Consider the following 18,418-nt stretch of genomic DNA (forward strand, 5'->3'; position numbering starts at 1 on the left):
AATTTGTCATTTCCTATTTTGAATTTATCAAAATCTTTTAATTGAGAGACTGTAGTTAGAGTACCTTTTAATTCCTTATTCTTTGTTAATAACTTTTTATGTTCAATTTCTAATTTGCAAAAAGCTTTCAGCAATGTTTTTATAAATTTAAACAATTAGTCAGGAGGTAGAAACCGTACCTGACTTACCTTGTCGATTTCTGATACTCCCCCTGTAGAGCTGCTTTCCTCCGACATTGCTCCCCCTTCATCGATACTCTCGATGCTCATTGAGGAAGAGCTAATTTTGTCTTCTAGTAGGTACTCGGCTACGAGAGTTGTTCCAGTAATTTTCTCATTTTTAGCTTCTGATGACGACTTGGTGTCCATCGAGGAGTTAGAATCAACTTCAATTGGTTCTTCGTAGAGCTTCAAGAACTTTTCCCAAAGTTCTTTTACACTTTTGTATTTTTTGACTCTATCAAGGTCCTGGGCAGGTAGAATGATCAAAAGGCGAAACTCAGCTTTACCATTTGCCATAAAATCATTACGTTGCTCCTCAGTCCATTGATGCTCCTCAAGTTTTTCTCCTTCTTTGTTTTTGGACATATTAAAACCATACTTAATTATTAGATAAACATTAAAATCGGTTTTAAAATAAACCTCCATTCGACGTCTCCAAAACGTGAACTCCCCCTCGAATATTGGAGGATAGATATTAGCTCTAGCCATCTCATTGCTTAAATCGACGGTTAGTCCTTTTGAGACGTCCTAGCTCTGGTACCACTTGTTGGGATTGTTGGTCGGTTAGAGGGGGGTGAATAACCCCTATATAAAACAAAGCAAAAATACCTTCCTCGCCTTATAACTTAAACAAACACTTGCATAATAATAAAAGATAAACTAAAAAGAAGAGGCTCACAGATTTACTTGGTTACAACTGAGGGAGGTTGTTAATTCAAGGAAGTTGAATTGCACTAAGTATCTTCTTCAGGCGGAGAAGTCTCTTACAATAATGAACACTCAGAAAAAGAAAGCTAAACAAAACAGAAAGTGTCTATAAGTGTTGTTGTACTATTTCTTGTTGTTGTGAAGCTTCTGAACTAAGGCTGTATTTATAGCCTTGATCGAGACGCTTGGAAGGGTTCCAGGCGCTTGGAGGGGGATAAAATTTTATTCCCTTCTAGCCGACCAACGATCCCAATAGAAAATACACGGGTTGTTGTTCGTAGTCGTTCTACTTTACTAATGCTGAGCTAACCACATATTCGATGGTCGAATAGATCCAGAGCGGCTCTCCAATGCTCGGGTTAGCTAATGCAGGCAGGAAGTTGAGGTATTCCTCGAGCTCTTCTAACGTCCGGTCACACTCTGCATCCCATTGAAATTTTGTCACTTGGCACAACACTTTGAAGAACGACATGCTCTGGTCGGATGACTTGGATATGAACATGGATAACACGATAATCTGCCCGGTCAGCTGTTGGACCTCCTTCAGACTGCACGACAGTGGCATGTCTTGTAGGGCCTTTACCTTGCTTGGATTCGTCTCGATCCCCCGCTCGGTGATGATGTACCCCAAGAATTGACCACTCTTAGCGCCGAACAGGCACTTGCTCGGGTTCAACTTTATTCCATAGGCCCTCAGGGTTTGGTACGTCTCCTTAATGTCTACACAAAGATCAATAGCTCAGAAAGATTTTATTAATATGTCATTGACATATACCTCCATGTTACAGCTGATCTACCGCTGGAACACCTTGTTTATAAGCCTCTAGTAGGTGGTGCCGATGTTCTTTAGTCCGAATGACATGACGTTGTAGCAGAACGTTCAGTCGACCATGATAAAGCTGCCCTTTTCTTGATCCTTTCAAGCGAGCGATACTTGGTGGTAGTCCTGATACACGTCGAGCATGCAGATCAGCTCGTAGTCCATCATAGAGTTCACCATCTGGTCTATCCTGGGTAGTGGATAGAAATCTTTTGGGCACGCCTTATTCAAGTCATGGAAGTTGATGAAACCCACCATTTGTTGCTTGACTTGGAGACTAACATGATGTTAGTAAGTCAGCTCGGGAATTGGACCCCCATATATGGCCGACCTCTAGCAGTTTCTCTATCTCCGCCCGAATAATTAAGTTTTACTCCACGCTAAAGTCCATTTTCTTTTGCTTTACTGGTCGAGCGTCCGGTTGGACGTGGAGCTCGTGCTGAGCCACACTCGGCGAGATACCGGGAAGCTCGTGCGTTGACCAAGTGAACACATCATAATTGTATCTAAGGAAGATGACCAGCTCTGCCTTCTTTGCTCTTTCTTGATCGACGGCTACGAAGGTGGTCGCCTCTGACAGGTTGGGGTGGATCTGAACCTCCTCCTTTTCTTCATAAACTATCATAAGAGGCTTCTCCGTGATAGCGTTCACCTCCAAGCGCGGCTTTTTTCGAGTGACCCTCGCTTTCTGATTTGGCCATCTCAACATACCATCGTCGAACGACCAACTGGTCACCTTTGACTTCACCCACTTGTCATCCATTGGGAACTTGATCTTCTAGCAATAGGTGGATACGACCGCCCGAAACTCGTTGAGGGTCGATCGACCCAATATAACATTGTAAGTCGATGGTGTATCGACCACAATGAAGTTGGTGGTCCTTGTCCTCTTCAGCGACTCCTCCCCGAGCGAGACAACTAACCTTGCTTGGCTGAGCGGCAACACTTCGTTGCCTGTGAAGCCGTAGAGCGGCGTCGTCATGGGCAACAGCTCGCTCCGGTCCATTTGCAGCTGATCGAATGTCTTCTTGAATATGATATTCACCGAGCTCCCTGTATCAACGAAGATTCGATGAATACTATAATTAGCGATTACCGCTCGGATAATCAACGCGTTGTCATGAGGGATCTCGACTCCCTCTAAGTTTCTCGGGCCGAAGCTGATTTCAGGTCCTTCGGCCCGCTCCTTGCTGCAGCCAACAACATGGATTTTAAGTCGCTGAGCGTGTGATCGACTTCCTCGCTCAGTTGGAATCATCGCCGGTCGGCCCACCGATGATCATTCTTATCTCTCCCCGAGCAGTGTTGCTCCTGTTCTCCTCTTCCCAAGACGAATGCTTGTTCCGCTCATCGGATACTCTAGCGGGGCTTTGATTATTTCTTTGTTGGGGCTGATGGTGGCGTAGCTCGATCGTCCTTCTTTCTTCCCTTTGACCAGCTAATCGGCGCTTATATAGCTGATCGGGAGATGGGAATCGGTGGCGGTATCCCCGTGGGGCTGGCCTTCTTGCTGCCAAATTGTAGCAGTCCCGAGTGTTGTGTGTTGCCGATTGGTGGAAGGAGCTGAACATCGGCGTCCATACCTTGTCTTTGACAGCATTTGGGCGAACGATCGACACATGCTGCACGACATGTGTCCTAGGCTCATGTGGCACGACTCCTCCAGACAGAGGCCCCTTGGGAGGTTGATGACTGCTCGGGTGCCGCCATTCTGACGCTCCTGTAGGCTTAGCGGTCGTCTCCTTCTTTCTCACTTACTAGGCTTCTTCTACATTGATGTATTCGTTTGCCTTCTTTTGCAGGTAGTCGAAGTCCCTTGGTGGCTTCCGAATAAATGATCAGAAGAACTCTCCTTCGATGAGCCCATGGGTAAAGGCGTTCACCAGCACGTCTGAGGAGATCGCCGGGATGTCTATCGCTACCTAATTAAAGCGCTGGATGTAGGCCCTCAAGGCCTCCCTTGGCCCTTGCTTGAGTAAGAACAAGTTCACGCTTGTCTTCTGGTGGCGGCGGCTGTTGGCGAAGTGGTGAAGGAATGCTGCCCAGAAGTCCTTGAAGCCATGGATTGACCCTTCCGACGATCTTTTGAACCAGAGTTGCGTCGATTCGATGAGAGTAGTGAGGAAAGCCCAACATTTAACTTCATCCGTGTACTGATGAAGTGTGACCACATTGTCGAATTTGGCCAAGTGATCGTCCAGGTCGGTGGTTCCGTTGTACTCTCCGATCGCCAGCGGAGTGTAATATTTTGGCAGAGGGTCATTCAGAATCCCCTTTAAAAATTACCGATTGACCCGCTCGGGCGAATCATCCTCTCTAGGAGCCTTCCCATTCCCTGCGTCTTAAACGGGTGCGTCATTTAAGGAAGACCTCTGGTTCTTGTTCGCTTAGCCCCTTTCCTCAGATGGGGTCCGGAACAACGCTCGATAGAAGGGGATAGGCGTATTGGGCTCGTCCCCGTACGTGTCGGCTGGTTTCTTGCTATTACCCCGAGTGGATACTCAGTCCGCTTGGTCACACTACTCAGCTGGGCGACCTACGGTTGAGGTCGAATGCTCCTGCGCTTGGCGTTCGACCATTGCCTGTTGGCGCTCGGCCAACGCCTGTTGTTGTTGCTCCACCATCTTTGTCGCACGGGATTGTACCAGGATGTCGAGCTCCTCTTGCGTCAGCATCACCGTCATAAATCGTCCAACATCTTCCATCTTCCCGAAACCGTGAAGCTAGAAAGCTGGGAGGTGGCGGCTTCACTGACCGAATGTGCACTTCACTTCACTCTGCAAAACAAACAACATCAGTGTTGGGCCAGGGAAGGGATCTCCGACGTTAGTCCTCCGACGCTCAAGCCAGTCACCGGAAATTGGAGAAGCAGAGTAACAGTAATAATAGTATAATTCAATAATAACGTGTGTTGGTCCCCTTCGGAGGTCGGCAAGAGGGGAGGGGTGAATTGCCTTGAAAAATTAACACAACTTTTCTTGGATTTTCAACTAATAATAAAACTTGTAGTCGAAAACAAAACGAGACTAATAAAAAGAAATTAGACACAGAGGGTTTACTTGGTTTGCAATCAGAGGATTGTTAATTCAAGGAAAAGATGACGCATTATCTGATGATCTCCTCTGGGCGGAGTAGCCTCTTACAGCATTGACAGTACAAAAGAAAAAACATAATTGAAAGAACTGGATTACAAGTTGTTGTTCTAAACTGTGGAAATCAGTGTTATATTTATAGCACTGTTCGGGGCGCCCGGAAGGGTTCGGGGCACCCTGGAGGGGATAAAATTTTATCCCTAACGTTCAGATCTTGTTTGACACGATCTTGGTGAATTATCAACTTCCGGGGGGCCCGGAATGGTTTTGGGCGCCCGGACTTCTGAGCGCCCGGAATGGATCCGGGCGCCCGGACCTCTAAGTCAACTCTGGTTGACTTTTTGTGGTATGGTTCCTCTGCTCCGGTTTAGCTCATCTCGATCCGGGTCTTCTACTCCGGCTCCACTAGCTTAGGTGATCTTGATCATCCGGAATAGAGCTCACCCGAACCCAAGTTCCGGCCTTCTCCTCGAGCAGCCTTCCTCCTCGGTTTCTCGTTGCGTACGTTCTTCTCGTCCGCTGGTGTACTCTTCCGGGACACCTCGTCCCTCAGACGCACCGAGTCTGTCAGCTTTCTCCCCGTGCCGTCCTTCTCGCTAGTCGCGTCTTCCGCTCGATTTCCTGTGCTCCTGAGCTTTTGCACACTTAGACACTAGGGTTAAACCAAATAGGACCTAGCTTAACTTGTTTGATCACATCAAAACACCTTGGGGTTCCAACAACGCGTACCTCCGCCGGTGAAGTACCCCCTTTATATAGAGCCCTCGTGGGCGGCGTGCACGCTTCTTGAGGCATAACCACGCTCTCCCAAATGTCCTATGAAAGGGTCTTGTTAGAAAAATACCTCTGACACGATATCTTAACAGGGCATGCATATCCCTGACACGATTATAGAAGCTTCGCCCATATGATCCGCCTGTCGACCATGTCTCGCGTCAGTGACACTATCTCCTAAAAGGATGTCGCGAGATATTACAATGGTCCCGCTGCTTGGTCAAGCGGAGTAGCCACTTGTTCGGAACTCTGCTCCGTCCATGACTAGGGCCCGTTGCTGGGCCAAGCAGGGTAGCCGCTCGTTCGAAACTTCGCCGCGTCCTTGGCCAGGTCCCCGTTGCTTGGTCGAGGGAGGTAGCCGCTCGGTCGGGACTCCGCTGCATCCTTGGCCAGGTCCCGTGAGACGTCCTGCCACTCCGTATCGAGCGTTGACTGTCTTGCGTATCATCCTGAGCCTGAGTGAGAGTCAGCTCGGATATATATCCTTCCGGTTAGTGCTCGACCGTCCCGATCGACCGTTGTAATTATTCTCCGTTCGACCATTTGATGCTTGAGCATTGACCATTTTAACTTTGACCTTTATCATAGCAGTTGACTCCGTGCCAGATATGCCTCCTTCCGTAGCCGCAAGAGTTGCATTTCATTTCATTTAGCCCCACGGGGTTATCCAGAGTGGTTAGTGCGTAGAAGATTGCCCAATGAGATCGTGGGTTTGAATCGCGGGGTAGTCAGGGCGTAAATCCCTGGTCCCCGTGTCCCTCTTCCCACTGTGCACTAGCTTCTCCGGTTACCGTGATTAACCTCCCTCGTGATGGCCTTGGGCAAGGTACGACGAGGGTGCTGGGGGCGAGCGTTATCGCCTTTTTTTGCCTAAAGAGTTGCATTTCATTTGTGGAATGCAAATTTAGCAGATGTGTCATTTTAATATTTTCTTAATATAGAGAAAATATAAATAATAATTTACAAATTCAAATTAAGAGTTTTAAAAGGTTCCTTAAGAAAATTTGGACTGTTAAAACAAATTTTAAGTTTATATGGTATTATAACATGAGTAAAGTAGAGAAAAATCTCCAATCAGAATTTTAATTTTATATACAATCCCTATTCATAAAAAACTTTGTTTCCACTCCCTGCATGTAAAGTTTTATTTGCTTCAACTTCCTCATGCAAATATTGTTACCTAATTGCCCTTCAAATTTTTTAGGTATAAAAGGTCCAAAAATGAGTATAATTCCTCTTAAAGTCAGCATTTTACACTAGAATCGAGTATATTTTCTATTAAATTGAGCACAATTGTTTTCCTATTTTAATATAATTCCTCCTAAATTCAATACTATTTAAAAAAAATCTAGTATATTTTCTATCTAATTAAATATCATTTAAAGAAAATCTAGTATATTTTCTATCAAATTGAGTATCATTTAAAGAAAATCTAGTATATTTGAGTATATTTTCTATTAAAATGGTCCTTCATATTTTTAGGTATAAATAGTCTAAAAATGAGTATAATTCCTATTAAATTCAGTACTTTAAACTAGAATCGAGTATATTTTCTATTAAATTGAATACGACTTTTTTCCTACTTAATATAATTCCTCATAAATTTAGCACCATTTAAAGAAAATCTAGTATATTTTCCATCCTATTGAGTATCATTTAAAAAAAATCTAGTATATTTTCCATCCAATTAAGTTGGAAAAAAATCGTGCTCTATTTGATAGAAAATATACTAGATTCTAGTTTAATGTATGTACTAAATTTAAGAGAAATTATACTCATTTTTAGATTTTTTATACTTAAAATATCAAGGATAATTAGGTAAGTATATTTGACTAGGGAGTGTAAACGAAGATTTATTCATTGGAGACTGCATGTAAAATTATATTTGTTAATGGAGGCTGTATGCAAATTTTCCCTTATAACATCAGCTATGCTTAACAAAACTAATTATTATTATTATTTTTTATTATTTCTCTAAATTTGATTCTAAATGATAAAATAATTATTTTACCAGCTCAAGCTACGAATGTAATTACGAGAGGCTTAACCATTATCGTAGTTTTGGTCGTGTCTCTTGTCGTCCCCTCATGCCTATGTAAAGCAGCTCGGCCAAGGGTTTCCGTGGATTCGTTCGAACACCCGTCGCTAGGGTTTCCGTCTCCTTCTCCAACGACGATCGCTTCCTCCTTCGATTCGAGCGTTTTCCGTTGGACATGGACAAGAAGATCATCCTTAAGCTCCGAGGGCGACGTGTTTGAGGTGGACGCCGCAGTGGCCATGGCATCGCAGACCATCAAGTTCATGATCGAGGGCAACTGCGGATACGGAGGGATCCCCATCACCAACGTCTCCTCTATGATCCTTGCCAAGGTCATCCAGTACTGCGAGAAGAACGTCAACGTCCACGCCATGTCTTCCGATGACGTCACCAAGCCCGCCATCGAAGAACTCATTCGTTGGGATGAAGAATTCGTTAAGGTCGAAGAGTCCACCCTATTACATCTTGTCTTGGTAAGATTCGACACTTCTCTGATCCCTTTCTCCTTTCAAATTTATTAGATCCCCAATTATCTTTTTGCTTGGTTAAGATTTTGTTGTGGACTAACTTTTTTTTCACATTTTTTTATAATTCTGGAAAACAATTTAACCCTTTTGATTTAGTTTTTGGGCAAAGGTTGTTGAATTTAGTTCTGGGACGAAACCTTTTCATTTACTACATCAAGAATGATATAGAAATCACCTTCATACTTAGATTATATTCTTGCTGTAATTATATTTATTTCTTGGTAACGAGGGCGAGAACTTGAGAGCAGTCTTTAAGTAGTGGAATTTCAAATTGTTGTGAAATTATGTATCATGGATTTAAGGAAAGGGGAGACAGAGTAGAACAATGGGAAGCAGAAGTAGGAAAAGTAGCGGGACTATGCTCTTTAGTTAAAATTATTCATAAAGTTTCTTGCCAAGGTCAAACGTATTTATGTAGATTTAGTTTTGATAACGTGCCATCAATCTTCTTTGATAGGTTACTCTGGTCTTATCAACAGATGCATGAAATGATTGATTTTGTTTCTATGATTGATCAACTACTTCTAATGTATTCATATGTAGAACAACATTTACCTTATTCTGCTAATCATAATTGGCACTGTTAATGTTTTTTTTTTAAAACCAGAAATCTTCCAATTAATCATTTTTCATATGAAAATTTTCTTTCATAGTACGAGTTTCTGTGCTTTTCCATCTAAGAGTTGATATAAGCATGAGTTTCTTCGGTAGCATGAAATGGATGAACTCTGTAAGCAAAGACTAGTTAGTTCATTCATCGCTCTTATTGTGGCTGTATTTCTTATGATTTCCGATGATTTGGTACATTTAGGCTCAGGGCTGGGGGTCCTTGGGCGAAAAGAGAAAAGAGATCTCTGTAGGAAAAAAAAGAAATACTAACGTACAATTTGAATATGGTTTAATAGAAAAACTTGAAAATCAATATATTTTATTTAAAATATGGTAAACTCCATACAAAATATATTTCTCAATATTCTTCAAAAAGTGCAACACCATACAAAATATGTTTCCTAAGTTTCTCCAAAAAGTGTAATACCTACAAATACAGAAAAAAAGTATAAATAATCATTGAAAAAATCTATATCTTCTAGCATTTTGAGCAGCAAAATCATCAATAAGGTCTTCAAAATTAAGTTTCTCTAACCCCTCATTTTTATACATAAAATTGTCAAGCCATTTACATTCAAATCATTATCATCATTTTCTCTCAATTCTTCTTGCTCATTTGTTATATGATTGTAATCATCATTTTCTCTCAATTCTTTCCGAGAAAATTCTTTTCGCTCATTGATTGCATGATCATTTAATTCTTCTTGATCACTCGATTGCTGTTCATTTGCTGCATGATCATTTAGTTCTTCTTAACTTTCTTCTTATAATTCATCAACTGAATCTTTAATTGAAGAGCTAGCTTTAAAAAACTTACGAAGAACACCTTTGTCAGTTTTAATAATATGTTCCACTCTTTTTTTTTTAATTTTTTTCTGACTCCAAGATTGATATTTTTTTTGGAAATATGTTTGTACTATAAATTTTAAGTGTAAAAATAAAACACACAAAACCAGCAACAAAACTGACAATGAAACAAATACAAGTAGTGAAAATAATAGTCAAAGAACAATAAAGTCTGGTTTGTGCGTGAAACAATCAATATAATCTATTCTATGATAATTAAATTGGGATAATTTATTTAAACTCTTTCAAATCTATAAGAAAAATTATAAAATATTAACTCCAATGCAATATTAAAAATCAATATTGAATATTTACAATAAGAAAAAATATAGATAAGTAGGTAACTTAAATTGTAAGTTTATATATTGATGAATGATTATATTGATGAAACTAAAATTTTAATTGGGAAATAAACTTTTTTAATTTAACTAGAAGAGATTCAAAGGAGAAGAAGGGAGGAAATTAACTTCTAGATTCATACTTTACTCTTTAAGGTCTTATGACTTATGTAAATAAATTAATGAAGAAAGAGTAGTACAAGAAATAAAATCTTGGAAAGAGAAAAAAGGATCGTTTACCTTCCTTCATTTTTTTTTCTTTTCTTTTTTAGAATTCTTCTAAATTATATATATATATATATATATACACACACACACATATGTCAAATTTGGGCTCCTAAAAATCAGGGGCCCTTGGCCGTCGCCCCGGTGACATGCCTCAGGGCCGACCCTGTTCAGGCTGCAGACTAGCACATACAGGGGCTGCTGGATCTGACATGCCAAGTTGTAGCTAACGTAATGAAGCACAAGAGTCCTGAAGAGATCCTCATGATATTCAACATCAAGAATGACTTTGCCCTTGGGGAAGAAGGGGGGGGGGGGGGTGTGGGTGGAAGAGAAAGGGGAAGAGGAAGTTGAAGAGGGATGAGGAAGGGAAGAGGAATGAGTGGGACTACTAGTAACTCTCTGTCGAAGCATCTGCTTTGCCCTTTAAACTTTGACTATCGCAGAGATCTGCTTGTGAAACATTTTGTTGATTGGATATATGTTTTTCTCAAAATGTAGATTTTACTACCTTTTGTATATCTTTTAATAGCAATAAAACTCGATATATTCTTTGCTTTAGAAGCACCAAGTATGATGAGCTTTGTGCTTGGGCTCTTTTTCGTTCACATGCTGAAAACAAATGACATCCCTACGAGCTTCTGTCAATATGGGATTTCGAAATAGAATTTGATCCCTATTGAGTCTATTATAGTTAACCGTATCATATATTATAAGTTGAATCTAATATTTAGAAGATAAAAAGGGACAATCCGGTAGATAAAGTTTAGGACAATCCGGTCCGGTAGATGAAGTTTTGGGATTTTAGGAAAAGATTTAGTATATATATTATGTTTTGGAAGATGCTATTTTCATAATTCTAATTAATTAATTCTGTGCTCTCCTTGTTAATATTTAGGAAGAGGTTTTTTGGAGCCCTTTCTTTTGTTATACGTTGACTATTAATGCCCTATACTGTTGACCTATACTCTGAGGTACATTGCTCGATTACATTACATACTATATATATATATATATATATATATATATATATATATATATATATATAATTTTGTTTCCCTATAGACCTTATATCTGATTTGTTTTTAATTTTAATTTTTTTCCAACCCTAAAGATAAAATCTTATTAACATAACTGGGAGCTAAATTTTTTTTTTTTTAAAAATGAAAAATGCTGTAGTCGTGCATGACGTCTTCAACAACGAGTCCACAGTATAAAATCTTCATGCACGAGTATATATATATATATATATATATATATATATACACACGCGTGTGCGAGTCACCCATGTGTGACTGTTTGCATGGGAGGCGTCTGCCATTATATGGAAGGTGCCTCGTGTATACAATCATCCATGGGGTGATTGTTTGCATGGGGGGCACCTCCCATTCCATGAAAGGTGCCTCATACAGACAGTCACCCATGGGCGACGCACATGCACGTTGACCAGACTAACAAATCTCATATATGAATTTGACAGGTTGCGGACTGCCTGTTTGAGACATGCATTGCCCCAACTCAAAGCACCTCCAATGCATTGAAGACACCTTTGTCAAAATTTATTTTTTTTACAGCGTTAAGGTGCTGGTTGCGTCTCAATTCAATCCAATATATATATTTTTATTTTTTATTCCGGAATTAAGCCAATTAAAATTTATCTTTAGGGTTTAAGGTTTGTGAAACATCCTTTTTTTTTTAGGATAAATCATTGAATAAATAAATATCAAGTTTTGGGACAAAATAGTCAAAACTTGAAATGAATGCTATAAATTTTGTAAGATAACTCCTCGAATCGATAAAGACCAAGTTTAGGGACGGAATAGTCAAAAACTCGAAACAAATGCTACAACCCATAAACAAAATATTTTCCATCATCCCAAACAATTGAAAGTATCTTCCTGCAACCAGAATAGGTTCGATATTATTATTATTATTATTATTATTATTATTCCTCCCTTATCACCTCTCTATAAATCATGTAGAAACGTAACGGTTGTTGGGTTGAGTGCCTTTTTCTGTAATGCAGTCCGCTCATAAATCCTGCCTCTTAGCCTCTGACTCATGCTCACTTGCACATAATAACCATAGTGAGTCTAAACACTCAACAAGTACAAAATTCGTAATTAACTAGTACTAAATATGCAAACACATGCAGTTTTAATCTGAGTGCACTTGATTAAATGTTCTTAAGCAAAGAAAAATAGAATTGGACTTGCTCAAATAATCTTCAAATGGGCGACCAAAGGTTCTAGGGTTTGCTCCTTCTCTCCTTTTGTTTTTTTTTCCAATGGAATGATTTTGTGTACTCCTTTTTTACCGCCGATCAATTAGAGGTATATAAGAGGAGACTAAGTGGTTTTAGGGTTTGCTGTTGTTTGTTTTTTTATAAAGTTGCTAAATGATAGTTATAAGAGTGCTAGTAAAAAAAAAACTAGCCATTAACCCCCTTCTAAGCACTAATTTGTGAAATTAACTAAAAAAAAATCTCTTAAATTTAACCCCTCTACTTTTAAAATTCCCCAAGGCAAGAAAAGTAAGCTCAAGAATACATTTTATAAAATAGCCTTTACCTCTGTGTTCCCGTCCTCTCTTTTCGAGTCTCATATAATCAAAACTAAACTTCTAAAAGAACTCATTATTAAACAATTTAAATAATTCAAATAATATGATAATGAAATAAAATTCGTAATACTACTACTACTAACAATAATACTAGAGCATGCGATTTAGTAGTTAAATTTTTGAACGCTACAATACTCTCCCCCTAAAAAAAATTTCGTCCTCGAAATTTGTAGACTTACCGAAAAGCTTGGGGTAGCGCTTCCTGATATCCGCCTCCACTTCCCAAGTAGCTTCCTCTTTTGAATGATTCAGCCACTTGACTTTTACCATTGGGATTGTTCGGTTCCGTAGATTCCGATCCCATCTGCCCAAAATCTGTGTAGCACTCTCCTCAAAAGTCAAATGCGGTGAGAGCTATAGAGGTTCATAGTGCAACACGTGGGAGGGGTTCGACACGTATTTCCGGAGCATTGAGATGTGGAAGACGTTGTGTACTACTGCTAGGCTCGGAGGTAGAGCTATACGATAAGCTAAAGTCCCACCTCGGTTAAGGATCTCGAAAGGTCCTATGTATCTGGGCGCTATCTTCCTCTTTTTCCTAAATTTCATCACGCCCTTCATAGGAGTACCCGACTGCAAACTCAAGTCCCTTCTTCTCAAATCTGCATAACTCTTTTGTCGACTCTGAGCAGTCCTCATTCTATCTTTGATCCTCCTCACTGTATCTGCCGTCCGCTGAACAATTTTTGAACCCAACTCCGCCCTCTCACCTACCTCATCCCAGTGAATAGGTGACCTACACTTCCTCCTATAGAGCGCTTCATACGGTGCCATTCCGATGGAGGCCTGAAAACTGTTATTATAGGTGAACTCTACTAGGGGTAGCTTGGCTTCCCAACTCCCTTGGAAATCAATAGCACAAGATCGCAGAAGATCCTCTAGTATTTGGTTCACTCTCTCTGTCTGACCATAAGTCTGGGGATGAAAAGCGGTGCTGAACTATAGCTTCATCCCCAATGAAGCGTGAAGACTCCTCCAGAAGGTGGATGTAAAGCGGGTATCTCGATCAGATATGATTGACACTGGAATCCAATGCAATCTGACAATCTCCTGAATATATAACTCTGTATACTGCGTCATGGTGAATGTAGTCTTAACTAGTAAGAAGTGTGCTGATTTGGTGAGACGATCCACAATTACCCAAATAGAATTCGAGCCTCTAGCTGTCCTTGGTAATCCTACGATGAAATCCATCGTAATATTCTCCCGCTTCCACTCAGGAATAGGGAGTGGTCTTAGAAACCCAGTTGGTCGCTGATGCTTGCCCTTGACTTGCTACCATGTCAAACATTCGGACACAAAACAATGGATATCACGCTTCATGCCCACCAATACAATTGCTGAAGATCCTTGTACATCTTTGTGCTCCCTGGGTGAACGGAATATGGTGATGTATGAGCCTCTGTCATGATCTGCTCTCTCAGTGCATCCCCTGTAGGGATCTAAAATCGACCCTTGTACTTCATAATCCCATCACTCACGGTGTATAACCCACTTCCCTTTTCCTCATCTCTCAGTCTCCACCTTGGACGGATCAACCTCCACTCCCCTACTAGAAATGATGTGCCCAAGAAAAGTAACCCTTTCTAGCCAGAACTTACACTTGTTGAACTTCGCATAGAGCCTACGCTCTCTCAGAACCCTTTGTATTGTCCTCAAGTGCTGACCATGCTCTTCTCTGCTTCGAGAATAAATGAGTATGTCATCAATGAAGACGATGACAAACTAGTCAAGATACGGCTGAAATCATGGTTCATGAGGTCCATGAAGATAGCTGGAGCATTGGTTAGCCCGAATGTAATCACCAAGAACTCATAGTGGCAATATCGAGTCTTGAACATTGTCTTATGCACATCCGATTCCCTCACCTTCAATTGATGGTAACCTGAACGAAGATCTATCTTTGAGAATATCGAAGCTCCTTGCAACTGATCAAAGAGATCCTCCACTCTGGGCAATGGATACTTATTCTTGACGGTCACCGAGTTTAGCCCCTTTAGTCGATGCATTGCCTCATGCTGCCGTCCTTCTTCACAAATAAGACAGGCGCACCCTAGGGAGAAACCCTAGGGCGAATGAACCCCTTGTCCTCCACTCTGGGCAATGGATACTTATTCTTGACGGTCACCGAGTTTAGCCCCTTTAGTCGATGCATTGCCTCATGCTGCCGTCCTTCTTCACAAATAAGACAGGCGCGCCCTAGGGAGAAACCCTAGGGCGAATGAACCCCTTGTCTAGCAACTCCTGGATCTGCTCCTTCAGCTCTTTCATCTTAGTAGGAGCAAGACGATATGGTGTCTTAGAGATTGGCAGTGTGTCTGGCAGCAACTCAATAAAAAACTCTACCTCTCGATCCGATGGATTCCCTATAACGTAAGGAAAGATGTCTGCATAATCCCTAACAACTTCCACATCAGGAATAGAAGGACCATCATATGCCGTAGTCACTGTAATGTTGGCTAAGAATGACAGGCAACCTCTGTCAATGAGCTTCCTTGCCTGTAAGAATGATATAAGCTGAGGCTTCCTCGAATTCTTCGCTGTCACGAAAGTGAAAGGTTCTCCTCCCGAAGGACGCAGTTGGATTGCCTGCACGGAAAGTCGATTACTGCCTGCTTCTCTGACAACTAGTCCATTCCTAGAATGATGTTGAATTCTGGTTTCGGAAGTACTATCAAATCGGTATACAAAGTATGGCCTTACAGCACCATCTCGAGATTCCGGACGATGCTAGCCGTACTCAGCTCCTCTCCAGAAGGAATCGTCACTAGTAGACTTTCTGTCAGACCCTCCGAAGTAATCCCCTTACGATGCACAAACGCATGCGAAATAAAAGAATAAGTAGCCCCTGAATCGAACAGAGCTTTGGTGGCTACTCCTACAACCAATATTCTGCTTGCACTCGAGTATTAAGCATACATATAGGTCGATATTCACATAAAGCGTAAAAAGAGCTAAGGTTCAAGTAATAAAGTAACATAGATTACTGTCCTGAATATTTGAAAGCCTAAAATAAAGCGCGTAAAGTTACCTGTAATCAAGGTAGTGTCTGGGTCAGCCTCCTCGGCTTGCATCACATAAACTCTCCCGGTCGTAGGCCTCCTCAGCTGTGGGCAATCAAAGGACAGGCGGCCCGGTTGCTTACACTTGTAGTAGACTCCGGCTTCTAGCAGACACTTCCCCGCATGCTGGCGTCCACAAGTCTGACAAGTAGGTTTCTCTAGCTGCATCGCAGGCGTCGAAGCCTGCTGACCTTGTGGCTTCCTTGAACCGGAAGGTTTTACTGCTGGCTTTGCTGTCCCGGTTCAGTAAACTGTCTCTTCGCCTACGACTGCTGCTGAGGCTGTGAATAAAATGACCTCTTCCTCTGTGCCTCTACCTGTAAATCCCTCATGGTCTGCTCTGACCTGAAAGCCTTCCTTAGTGCTATGGCATAATCTGCAGGATCCGACATCAACAATCTCGGCGAATAGCGGGACTCAAGCCATCTAGGAAATGTTGTAGTTTCTCCGTGGGGTTATCAGCAATGAGGGGCGTAAAGTGGCAGCCCCTATCAAACTTCTTGACGTACTTTGCCACAGACATATCCCCCTGTCGGAGGTTCCTAAACTCCCTCTTCAGTTGCGCCTGGACATCGGGTGTAAAGTATTTGCCGTAGAAAATTTTTTTAAACTCCTCCCAAGTCGGAGTCTCTATATTCACAGTCTTTTCAACCCCTTATCACCAAGGGCAGCATCATCCTTCAGCTGGAAGATGGCGCAACTAACTCTGGCTGCATCCTCCAGTCCCATGTAATGGAAAATCGTCTCCAAGGATCTGACCCATCCCTCAGCAACGAATGGATTGGTGGAATTTGTGAACTCCGGGGGTCCCATCTTAAGAAATTTCTCGTACGACATCTCAGTCCTCGCCACCTAAATTTCTCGTACGACATCTCAATCCTCGCAGCCACCTGAGAGGTGTCGACATTTTGACGTAGTAAATGAACTAGGCTAACTAACACCTGCTCGTTGGCGTTCAACGGCGGCGATGGGGGCGGTGTAATCTGGCGTCTAGGAGGTATCTGGGGATACACCACAACCACTACTTAGTCACAACATGCTCATATAAAATGAATGTGCACATATATCCTCATATCATTAACAAATATCAAATAATAAAGTAATCGACATAATCAACATCATAAAATGCTCAACATCAGGAAATCATTTAGTATAGCTCAACCATCAGATAGAAATATAAAGTGCTAAAACTCACAGACTTTGGGGTATGACTCCTTGAGCTTCTTGCAACCAGTTGTAGGCACAACTCAAACCAAGACTTTTGCTCTGATACCAACTGTGAAACACCCATTTTTTTTTTTTAGTATAAATCATCGAATCAATAAATACCAAGTTTCGGGACGAAATAGTCAAAACTTGAAATGAATGCTATAAATTTTGTAAGATAACTCCTCGAATCGATAAAGACCAAGTTTAGGGACGGAATAGTCAAAACTCGAAATAAATACTACAACCCATAAAAAAATTATTTTCCATCATTCAAAACAATTAAAAGTATCTTCCTGCAACTAGAATAGTTTCAATATTATTATTATTATTATTATTATTATTATTCTTTGTCCTCCCTTATCACCTCCCTATAAATTATGCAGAAACGTAACGGTCGTTGGGTCGAGTGCCTTTTTCTGTAATGCAGTCCGCTCACGAATCCTGCCCCTCAGCCTTTGACTCATGCTCACCTGCACATAATAACCATAGTGAGTCTAAAGACTCAACAAGTACAAAATTTGTAATTAACTTGTACTAAATATGCAAACACATGTAGTTTTAATCTGAGTGTACTTGATTAAATGTTTTTAAGCAAAGAAAAATAGAAATTGACTTGCTCAAATAATCTTTTTTTTTTCTTTTCCTTAGGAAGTTAGCTACCGAGCTGTGGCTACTCAATCTCAAGTCGTTTGATCAAGCTTCGTCCAACCATAGGCTAGTATGACATCCCAGTCCTTATCTGGAATCCATACCCGTCAAGTGTAGGGCACCCCGGTACTTTTCCGAAGTCCACTACGCATCAATTTGATATGGCCAAACGAAACGTCTCTCGACCCCATATCCGTCAAAGAGCAGTCAAGTCACCTCATTCAAAATTCCTCGCCTCAAATTTCAAAACCTTTTTCTTACTTCAAACTAAAATTTTGAAATAACTGCTGGAACATCATAAAATATGCTTAACAAAAAAAAAAAATCAAATGATCATTCCGAGTCAACCCAAAAACTTGACTTGCTCAATTCTACCCTGACAAGATGCAGTTTGAGTGGTTTCACCATAAAATTCTTAACTTATTCATTTCTAAACCAAATCGCTCCCTGTTTGAACCCACACGATCCTAACTTGAAGGGTTATCACCTGGATTTGATTCGGACGACCAAGACATAACATGTATGACTCAAACTAACTCACCGCTGGTCATGCATAGGCAGCAACCCAGCGCATGTTCTGACCATAAAATTCATAACTAATTCATTTCTAATCCAAATTGCTCCCCGTTTGAACCCACACGATCCTAACTCAAAGGGCTATCATCTAGATTTGATCCTA

The 18,418-nt window shown here is 41.1% G+C and overlaps 1 protein-coding gene and 1 pseudogene across 1 annotated transcript; both read left to right on the forward strand.

Moving 5' to 3' along the window:
- The first annotated feature begins 7,717 nt into the window (after positions 1-7,717).
- The window catches only part of LOC121979400, a 31,540-nt pseudogene continuing 20,839 nt past the window's right edge, over positions 7,718-18,418 (forward strand).
- Positions 7,893-8,767, forward strand: LOC121979398 (SKP1-like protein 1). Its single transcript, XM_042531391.1, has 2 exons — positions 7,893-8,126; positions 8,660-8,767. Exons 1-2 carry the CDS (start codon positions 7,893-7,895, stop codon positions 8,765-8,767), a joined length of 342 nt encoding a protein of 113 aa, XP_042387325.1.

The sequence above is a fragment of the Zingiber officinale genome, chromosome 5A (genome assembly GCF_018446385.1).
Source record: "Zingiber officinale cultivar Zhangliang chromosome 5A, Zo_v1.1, whole genome shotgun sequence".
NCBI lineage: Eukaryota > Viridiplantae > Streptophyta > Magnoliopsida > Zingiberales > Zingiberaceae > Zingiber > Zingiber officinale.